This window comes from Ruditapes philippinarum, unplaced genomic scaffold (genome assembly GCF_026571515.1).
Source record: "Ruditapes philippinarum isolate M1 unplaced genomic scaffold, ASM2657151v2 ctg2424_1_1_1_1, whole genome shotgun sequence".
NCBI classification, from domain to species: Eukaryota; Metazoa; Mollusca; class Bivalvia; order Venerida; family Veneridae; genus Ruditapes; species Ruditapes philippinarum.
The window spans coordinates 29,454-40,485 of record NW_026861130.1 but is presented as its reverse complement, the minus strand read 5'-3'; the positions used below and the strand labels follow the sequence as shown (position 1 = coordinate 40,485).

General features: G+C 36.0%; 1 protein-coding gene across 1 annotated transcript; it reads right to left on the bottom strand.

Moving 5' to 3' along the window:
* LOC132714628 (uncharacterized) lies at positions 1 to 6,513 on the bottom strand. The gene is made up of 5 exons (XM_060697524.1): positions 6,378 to 6,513; positions 3,707 to 3,927; positions 3,103 to 3,232; positions 2,472 to 2,664; positions 1 to 2,026 (listed from the first exon to the last, which is right to left on the bottom strand). Exons 2-5 carry the CDS (start codon positions 3,894 to 3,896, stop codon positions 1,844 to 1,846), a joined length of 696 nt encoding a protein of 231 aa, XP_060553507.1. The 5' UTR covers positions 3,897 to 3,927; positions 6,378 to 6,513; the 3' UTR covers positions 1 to 1,843.
* Between the last annotated feature and the right edge of the window lie 4,519 nt (positions 6,514 to 11,032).

Below are 11,032 nucleotides of genomic sequence, written 5' to 3'. Positions count from 1 at the left end.
AACAACAACTTAATTTAGTTATTTCCAATTTGTTTGGGGGAACCAATCCATCTGTCAGATACAAAAAACAACAACAAAAAACAAAAACAACAAAACACAATAACAACAAAACACAATAACAACAAAACAAAATAACAACAACAACGCAAAAAAACAACTTTATTTAGTTATTCTCCATCAGTTGGGCGGGGAGAGGGGGGGGGAGGCGATGAAATCAATCACTCTGTCAGGTACAGAAAAAAAAGCTGGACGAAAAGTACTCCTACGGAAGTCTTTCATGCAAGGTCTCATTGAAGGATGACAACAAATGGTTCAGACTTTGGTTAACCTTGGTCCAGTCAAGCATTGTGGAAATGGTAACAGAGAAGTAACATTCTTAGAAGTATTGTATTTATTATTGCAAAAATTTTGGGGTAAGTACATCCGTCTATAATAAATGTAATATTTGTATAAAGTTTTCTTTTCAAATAATAATAAATAATGAACTTGTTTTCAAGCATGATTTGTGATTATACACACGTGTTTCATAGGAAGTAACATACGTAATTTTGTGACATATAATTAAATCTAAGAACAGCTTTATGTTATTTCTTTCGCAACTGAAGGTGTAAAATAACTTTGTGTCTTATATTAATATTCCATTTTATCCCTTGTCCTGCTAAACATTTCAAATTGACTGGTCCATCTTTCAACCTTGACTTTTAATGGAAAATTTCAAAATTTGTACTGACTAAAAAGCGAATAGTGCCGACCGTGATGACACGAATGTTCAGTCTGGTCTTAGTGTGTACAGATGGCATTGATTGATTCTATAGCCGTCGGAAGCAAGCACAACGTTTAAAAATCTTAAGAATGAATAGGATTTCTTGAAGAAATTTTTGAACTTATAACTTCGAACTGTTGAGCGGTGTAAGGAATTATTTGAAGTCCACGACCGGAAGTACCCGGCCAAGGTCACCATAATCATTTTGTATAGCACGTGCACGTACACGCACACACACACACCCACGCGCACGCACACAGATACAACACACAGAGCAGCAGATATAAATGATTTGTTTTGAGCAGCTTATATGAATGATTTGTTTTGAAATAAGAAAGGGAAGTAATTCAATTCCATTTTCCTTCTTATAACCGATAAGACATTGAATTGTCTACCTTATAAATAGTCACCGACGTATTTAATGAAGTTCGATTTGAATTGATATTAATCATTTTTGGGCTGACTTCCCGGAAATCACCAGTGTAATATGAAAAATAACTGTCTTTAAAAGGGTCAAATCAAGTTATTAAGTCCAAGTTGTTTTGTAGCATTTGAATTTCCAGGGCAGAACGCACACGCATGTAAGCTTATCACACGTATGAGGCGTATGTCTAAGACATTAAAATATAAGGTTAGGTTAACAAAGTGAAAAAGTAAATGAAGATAATGCAATAATTTTAATTTTTACCAATAAATTTTAACAAAGACGAACAATTACAAAGTTTCGACAATCTAAATAAGGTCAGTGCAGAGTACCCGTCAGACATTATAATTAGCGTTTATTAAGTGTAATCGAAGAATACAGTCAATTTTGTTTCGGGCCACAACAAGAAGGGTCCGAATGATCAGTCAGGATCGAGAAACCATCACAAACTGACCTTACAAAATCACTTTTGCATATACATATACAGCACATATAAATTAACAACAATTCATGATTTCTTTAGCATGAATTATGGTCATACCCTAATTGATGGCCCATTTTTATTGAATAAAAAAGGTAGGGGGGAAAGAGATAGATGGTTGAGAAAACAGCAATTTTGTTGTCGGTATCCTAGAAACATGAAACTGTCATTGAAATTACACTGATGAGAAGAAAGCCACCTCTCCTTGCATGCTGCGGGTGTACACATCCAGTGCGACGTTCAGGTTGATACGACCTTCTACAAAGGCAGCATTGATCACCTTCTCATACTTGCTGTAACCATGGTAATCTGGATCCAAATTCTCCATGACCCATTTTTTGTAGACACCAAAGTTACCCTGCAAAAATACGCCTCAATGAAATTAAGCAATTTAAGCTGGTCACAAATTTAAAATAACTTCGCTAAAGCGTCATCAGGGTGTTATCTTTTATGGCATTTTCGTGAACTATTCATAGAAATGAAATTTATATTGCTCAAATGATAAATGGAACAATAATTTATGATGTATAAATAGAGCAGTATTGTAAATAGTTAACACACTCATACATTATTAAATAAAATACAATGCGAATAAAACACTGTGCGGACATGTTTAGGAAATTTAAATATTGTAGAAAAATCTTTTTTGCAAACATTTTACAGGAGGAACGTTCTCATGTCATATGTATATTTATCTGAAAGCTGCTGTATGTTAAACAAGCGTATCGAAGATAATTGCTCTCGATTATTTTAAATCAATTTTTTTTCCAGGAATGATCCTTTCAAACTATAGACATACAAACCTTTTTAACATTGATTTCACCCCCAAGCCAAGGCCATAGTCTTGCACACGGTATAAGGGCTGTGACGAGATATAATGGATCCATTTGCAATGTTACGTTCTGAAGATGTGAGATGTAACCAGAACTTGCATTGCCTAGATGAATTCCATTTGCATTTGCGATATGCCATGCTTCAAAGAGACCCTTATAGTATCTACAAAGAAATCGAAATTAAAGTCAGTATGTATAATAACTGTTGACTGTGAGACATTACTAAAACAACTTAAATTGTTAACGAATCGAAATAAATGCTGCTTAAGCACTTTTTATACTAAAATTCGAGTTATAACTATTATATAACTTAGCATTATCTTTGACAAATGAGATAGGTAAACCAATTATATGTGGATATGAAATGATTTATTTCATTCATAAATTGTTAATGGCTTTTCGCGTATCAAGTATTTAGCTTGAGGTTGGTAAAAAATTACTATTTTATCTTATATCTTTAACTCATTATTTGATCATTCTCTTGAACAAATAAACACTAATTCTTTTAATCCGGTATTTTTTTAAATTCCCTTGGCAATTACAGTATATTTATCAGTTTAAAATATTCTGACAATGAGAGGATACAATGTATATATGTTACCTTTCGTAGCTGGATGATCTAGCCTCAAGGAATGACTTAAGGCTTGGATCACTCGTTTCGTTGGCGGCAGCAATATCAAGGAATCCTTTAACTTTGTAGCAATACACGGAATCCTGTACCATAAATGCTCCTAAAAACCAATAACAAACAAATCTTCAAACCATGTTCAACAAGGTTAGATATGACACTTTTCTTTAAATTAAACTATAACAATGAAAAGTGTTCGAAATGAAAGATAGTTAAGAGATAAAGATACTTTAATTAAATAGTGTTAGAATATTATTTTTTTTTAATTTCCTTAAAATATTGTTCTCATAGGTATTAACTATAAACGTCTCAAATTTAACATGTGTTGAAAAACACAAGTAGTTTAAATCTGTCCTAAAACATTGAACATGTTTACTATTCACTTCTTTGAAAAATGTCAGTGCGAGTTTTCTTTTAAATTAAAACATCAAGATTTTAAAGTAAGGTAGCTAGGACAGATTTCTATGATGTGCAGGCTGTCCTAGCTCTATACAAGTGATATAGGCATATGATTAATATCTATAGCTTTCAGAGTAAAGAACAATGTTAACGCGATTATTTATAATTAGAAATGTACCGAAATTAGTTGGATCCAATGACACATTCTTGAGACCTTGGATGAAAGACGATTGAAGAGCATCCTGGTGCAGGGATATAGTCTGTTGCCAAAGATAATCCGACAATTTCACCTCTTTTGATGATACAATGTTACAGGAAAGTGACACTATACCCAGCCATAATACACCGAAATGTAACCAAGTCTTCATTTTTTGGTGTTTGTAGTAAAAGTACCTCTTCCTTTTTTGTTAAAAAAGTTTAAATAAGTTTGTAAAGCATCGGTCTACTCAATTAGAAGAATTGTACACCGGCTTACTGTATAGACCAGACTATCTAGCGCGAAGGCAAATCGGTAACGAAGCTCTGCCGATTATCAGCGGAACAGTTAATCGGGAGCTAGATATCCCTATCTGTGGCGAAAGCCAGTGTTTGATACTTTTTTTGCATATTACATATTAACGGTATCTCGAAAAGAAGTCACTTAGCTGATATTTTCATTTAGCATTTTTTTCTGAGGGTTGCGCTTGAAGTTACAACTTTATTTATAACGGTGTTCTGCCTGCGTCACAGTACAAGCGGGGACCGGCCGATTAAGAGGGATCGATGGGACACCGTTGATAATTTGAGATCGTAAAGAAACATTTTAAGCTTGTCCGGGAAGAAGCGGGTGGTCATTCTCCCTCTGTGGCCCTTTAGGTATTCGGACGGTTTCCTAAGGGTACTCGCCAGCTCGGCGGTGAAAACCTTTGGCATCTTCTCTCTGGACACCGGTCGATATTCTAAAAGTAACCGGCAGACTACCGTACGATAAATGTCCAATTGCCTTCCGTTATCTGACCTGCAACAATCGTACGGTGACGGTAAAGTATACGTGGGATATCTGGCCGGCTGTTGGACGGCATGATATCCCATTTTCCGGCCGTTATTTACACCTCCTCTTTTGTTGGCATTTTTTCTTGCCTTCTTCCCCTCTGATGTCACTCCACCCCTTCTTTGCTTTCTGTTTTGGATAGAATATAACACTCTGAAATCAAAGTTTTCCATAACAGGTTGTAAATGAAACTTGAAAACTTTAAGAAACCTCTGACGTGTATGAACACTGATAGAATGTGTGTGTGTAATTGAGTTCCTTAATACTCGTCATTGGTTGCCCCCATAGGCGAGTCCTCAAGAAGAGTATTTGTCGTTTTAGATTTTGGAGGACAGCGCAAGATACAGATAGCAAAATGCCACAATTTCAGAAAAATATGAAAACAAGATCAATAAGGAAGGCGGCGTTCAATGAACGCAACCGAGACACTATCCAGCAACACAGGATGACCACCGTCAAGGAGCCAAGCAGTAAACCAAACAATCTTCTCCTTCTTCTTTACCTATCCAAGTGTTTTAGCACTCATACACGGGACTTTGCTTTAAAGTCTCGTCCGAAAGATTCCTAGTAATTTCAGTTGGTCACACCGGAAGTATAACCCACAATGTCCAGATACAAGTCTAGCGATTTAACCGATTCAGCTCTGCTCGCTTACAAACAAGAGAATGATGGTGGTAGTTATGATTTACCCGGATGACTATGGCAGTTAGCCAACTTGAATATACAACCAGAGCACAGTTTAGCCACCGTATCGTTCCTGGACAGTCTGTCAATCAGTTAAACAGTAATAATCTCTTTTACTTTCGCATGGCACTGATAACTTTTCTACAAAAAAAGTTATCTTCACCGTTGTCAAAGAATTGAACACAGGTCGCCTAATTCACAGTGCCGTAAGGTCTGTGAAATAACGCTAACGCTATCCTTACGGACACCTCAGGACCTGCGTCCATCCGGGCCCTGGTCAATAAACTGCCGAGACGCCTTCGGTGACCGCTCATTTACCGCTCGGAAACTGGAGGAATATTTGGCGCTCATGAAGTGAAAAGTTTAACCGGTATATAACCGATAACAAAAGGTGTCCGGCTGGGTATCGGATATCGGGTATTTTTTGCCGTGTCTGCTATGGTGCGCTGGCGATGTACCGGATGCCGGAAGAAAATAGCTCTGCACTAAAATTCTCCGATAACCTGTACGGTGCCCTACCGGTCACTTGACAACGGAGGGTCATCGGCCGGAGACCTTTAAGAATTTGGCAATTACAACCTGTTCAGACATCATTATCTCATCGTAAACCTAATCGGAGTGTAATGTGACGCAGGCTTTAAGGAAGACGTCATTTTGCCGGTATGACCGAAGTTGTTATTCTATACACTACTATATATAAAAAAGTGCTAATTGAAATTATCAGTTTTCTTAATTTCTTTCCTGTAATGTGCAAGAAAATGACATGAATCATACGCCGACTGTCGTTTAAAGACGATAATATTTAGCTCTCGGGTCACTGTTTAGCAGGAACTCGGCAGAGCCTCGTAAACACCGTAAACAGTCTTCTTCGACCTAGATATGCCGTCGGTGTATGATCCTTGTATGATTTACCATAAAATGTTTGACAATGAATCAAAATAATAAGATAAGATAAAAAAATACCCTTCATTTTGCACTTTCTAGAAAAAAATCAAAACTCCATTTCTATTTATTCACACTCTTTCAATGTTTAAACACTTGCAAATTATTATAAGCACGAAAGACTTTTCACGAAATTTAAGAAAATTCTTATCCGAAAAAACATGTATATACAATTATAATAAATTCAACTTACCTTTTAAAGTGAAATTGTAATACACCAGTTTCTTCGCTTTATATATTCTCACGAACGCACTTTTCGAGCCATTAAATTGTTGTGGTTTGGTTTTCAAGAAAAAGTGATGATGAACAATACGCTGAAGTTTAGCAGTAAAGGTTTTGTAACAATAAAATACCGATTACTCATGTCACAAATAAGCAAAAAGTTCATTGAGTTGATGAACGTAAGGGGAGAAGAAATTATTGTAAGTAAATTTTCAACAAAAGTACAACAACACATCTGGTCCAATTATAATGCACTTAAATTTAAGGCACCCTAACAAGAATTAAGATTGTTATACCAAATTCAGGAATATGGTGAATTTGCTGAAATCGTAGTTACAAATAATCCGTTATAAATAATAAGTTATCTATAAAGAGTTATGAATTGTAAGTAAGAAATAACCGGGTATAATTAAGAAATTAACATTTATTAGTTTAAATTACAAGTAAAAATAACTAGTTTTCGAAAATCCTTTAAATTATAAAATGTCAAGTAAGAAACCAGTTATAGATTACCATTTATCAGTTACAAGTTAGACATAAGCAGTTATTAATTAATAACAAGTTAGAAATAACTAGTTATAGAAGTATTAGCTATCAATAACAAATGGGAAATAACCAGATATATAATGTCATTTACATCGGATAAGCTTGGCTTATGCGTTGTGTTCATTTTAAACTGTTATTTTTGACAAACCATCGTAATTTTTAAAACATAGCTTTTTGAAACGAATGCTTTAACGATATTTTTATCTGATCAGTTGTCAGTGTGATTAGACACATTATGGATATATGTCAAGTAATCGGTTCCGTTTATCCTGTTAGATGTATTTTTCAGAGTTCATGAGAAAAAATACAGACACATTTCCCATCTTTTTAATAATGTTTCCATGATTAATGTAAAAAAAAACGTAATGTGTTTTTGTATAATTATGTTTTTTTTCTAAATCCTGTTTTCACATAATAAAGATAATTAATCATTCTGTATCCTGGTATAAATTTTAATATGCGCGTTTTACATGTAGTACTGTCATTATTACAGTTTAATTAATGATGCACCGTTTATTGCATTAAACAATATATAATTGTTTTTTAGAGAAAGGAACTTGAAACATTAACTATTCTTATCATCAAAATAAATTTCCCCAAAAAATTTCCTAAGTTTAGATATCTGAAAATCGTTTAACTGGCTACAATTGTTTCGGCATATTAACCTTCATAAATGAGTATTTTTCACTTATTTAGAAAAGCAAGCACTTTTTTTTATAAAGTTGAAGTTGAAGTAATGATCAAGTGTTCATCACCTTAGGAAAGTAGCATTGAATGTTCAATAATGTGTTATGAAGGCAGCAAATGTAAAAAGTGGTATTTTCATTTCCATACAAAATACTACGTCACTATAATTGTACGCAATGTCAAAGAGCAAAAGATAGTTCATCTGTATGGTCGAAGAGTAGCTTTTATAGACTGCAACAGGAAAACAAAAATAAAAGTTCTCTTTTTTTGTGAAGCGTAAAAATTAATATTTTAATAGAACTTTAATTGGAAAGTGTGATTTCTTACGTACTAACATGATGAAAACCCAGCTTTTACTAATGAATGAACTGTTTTTTCTTTCAAATCTGAGCAAGTGAATTAAATAGACTGATATGTTTCTGTTTCTAATTGTAGCGTTCTTTATGCCCTCTTCAGTGTTTTGTACAGTTGTTTTGGGGCCCAACTTGTTGCAGTTTCGGTGATCCTGAAGGCCCGGTCACACAGCCCTCCACGGGCGTCTCGCGGCCGAATAACGGCCAAAAATTTCTGCCCGTGAAGCAGACGCTGTTGGACGCTTTGAGGTCGCGATAAAGACGCGATACAGCCGTACTTTACTCGTCGTTACACGCGGTAAGAAATTCACACGCGGTTGGCCGCGCGAAAAAGTTTTGGGCTTCCCAAAAATTTAGACCGTGGGTAATCGCGGGCGGTACACGTGGTACACACGCGGTAAAGACGCGGTACAGACGCGGAACGAACGTGCTAGTACGTGGTTAAGACGTGGTTACACGCGGTGGGACGCGAAATTTTAGCGGGTAATCGCGGGTGAAGCACGGTCATAGCACGTTTGTTCCGCAACTGTACCGTGTTGTTATCACGTGCATTAGCGTGTGTACCGCGTGTAAGCACGGACAAACGCCTTTCTCCGCGTAAACAGCGCGCCCCAATACCGGCCTCATAACGTTCAATTGCGTCTTGTACACGTCCCAAATACGATTGTCCACGGCCTAATCGCGTCCGTACAACGTCGGATTTTAGGTATATAAAAAGCGCGATTTGCCGAGCATTCGTCAGTTGTGCTCCAGACGTCAAGGGATGAACGTGGATCCCCGTCACCGTAATGACCTCGTCTTGCTGCTCCAGCAGCATCAGAACCAAGTGGTACAGGTCCATCAGGTCCTCATTGACAGAAGAAGACGAAGGAGGAGGGTGGTCCGGAACATCTGGGTGAGCGACTGGATTGGCAGGAGACCTGAGCTGGGGCTGTACGATCGTCTCATGGTGGAGCTCCGTAATGAAGATCCAAGGGCCTTCCAGAACTTCACGAGAATGCCACCTGCCATGTTCGATGAACAGTGGTCCACCATTCCTTGACGATGATTTAAAAATAAAAAAAATTATAACATAAATTGTACTCACCATCAAGAGATTCTTCCTCCTCTTCAACTAGACTGGCAGCTCTTGGACTGACAGCAGGACTGGTCTCGACCTCGCCATGAGCACTTGGAACTTCGGCAGCAGATTGGACGACAGCTTGCACCTCCACTGTGACTCCTGCCTTGGGCTTCTTGGCGGCCTCCACTGGCACTGGGCTGCCTTCATCTGCTGCCTTCGCCCTCGGCTTCTTGCTCGCACGCTGCTTCTTCTTCTTGGCCGGGGAACTCGACGTTGGCTTCTTCTTCGGTGCCATAGCTTGATCTTCACGGGACTGTGTCTTGAGCGGTTATGATTTCTACAGCCCGGTGCGGCTGCTTTATTATACCCGTGGTAGGCCGCGGTACCGCCGCGCTTCACCCGCGATAAGGACGAGGAACAGGCAAAAAAATCGTGAAATTTTACCCGCGATACAGACGCGAAAGACTATGTGACCGGGCCTTGAGCGACAGGATGTTGTTAATGGATTTGTTGCGTAAAAGTACCTCTCCTAAAATAGAGAAAAACAGAATCCCTAAAGAAAGTCCAACACAACAAAATTGAAAATGTTGCAGGCTCGGTTTGATTGAGCCTGTTCATGGACGATACTGGAAAGTGCAAGTTACCGTCCACGCCCACTAGCACCGGCTTAAGCAGAATTCAACATTTAATTGTTTAATAAGTCCTTTTCTGTCTTTTTTTTTCGTTTTTATCACTTTTTGTGAACACATTATTGCCCTGCCACCGATAACAAATTTAAAAACTATTTGAATATACAATCAGACTTAATTAAATATATAAATTTAATATTCAAATAAGTGATAAGAATAAGACTTAATTGATTATATACATTTAATATTCAAATAAGTGTTGGGTACAATTATACTGTACACGTAGTCAGGGAAAATAAATATAAAACATAAAACATGATTAAAAGATTTAAATAATTTGTTTTTATTATCAACATTACACAGGCACAAATTTACAATAATTCATACTTTAATCATATAACACAAAAACAACTTTAAATTAATCCAACAAGTCACCGTCGTCGTACAGTTTAATTTATAAAAAGAATACATTGACCACCTTTGAATCCTATGTACAACGTACAGTTGTAAGTAATAGTAAAACATAATCAAAACAGTGTTAAGGTTTAAGGAAAATAATATAGAATATTGTAATGTATACATTTCTATACATTTAACGACGTTTGACTCAGAACTTGCACGAAGAAGCTAAAACCTCAGGGGCTTTTAAAATATTACAGCTTTAAGGGAAATATGATTCATTCAACGCGTGACAAAATGTTTTTTTTTATTAGAGAAACGTTTTTGCTTTAACAAATATTAACAGGCGTATTTAGACATCTTCTCTATTATTTAAAATTGCACTATGCTTATTTATTCTGACAATTATGACGTTTACGATAGCATCTGTAATGACATGTTTTATATTTTGGTGTCTATGTTCTTCATGAAATACATGATTTCATTTTATATTTTGATATACACACAAAAAATATGATTTGGAATAAACAAACTTCATGGCATTGTTTTGACATTTTAAGGTATAAAACAAATTGTCACAAAAATAAACCGTGCCCTTTCAAAGCACTTATGTTTTATATGGTAAGTTAAAACTAAGTGATCGTATTTGAGCGACTTAAAACAGCCGTTGTATCAAATGACTTGGCAATGATTAAAAAATATATGAAAAAAAGCTATTAAATGTGCAGGTCTTCAAGACCTTTATTTCAAAAATATTTTTTTGGCTTTTAATGTCTTCAAGACCTTTATCTAAAAAATATGTTTTATCTTTAAATATCGTCAAAACTTTTATCTCAAAAATATGTATTGTTTTTATATATCATCAAGACTTTTATCTCAAAAATATGTTTTGTCCTTAAATATCTTCAAGACCTTAATCTCAAAAATATGTTTTGTCCTTAAATATCTT

Bases quoted from the DNA above. Each gene is read 5' to 3' on its own strand.
- LOC132714628 (XM_060697524.1), bottom strand. From the start codon at position 3,896: ATGAAGACTTGGTTACATTTCGGTGTATTATGGCTGGGTATAGTGTCA. The intron at 3,233-3,706 runs GTACATTTCTAA...ATTGGTTTTTAG, and splicing joins ATTGGATCCAACTAATTTCG to GAGCATTTATGGTACAGGAT. The intron at 2,027-2,471 runs GTTTGTATGTCT...GTATTTTTGCAG, and splicing joins GTGAAATCAATGTTAAAAAG to GGTAACTTTGGTGTCTACAA.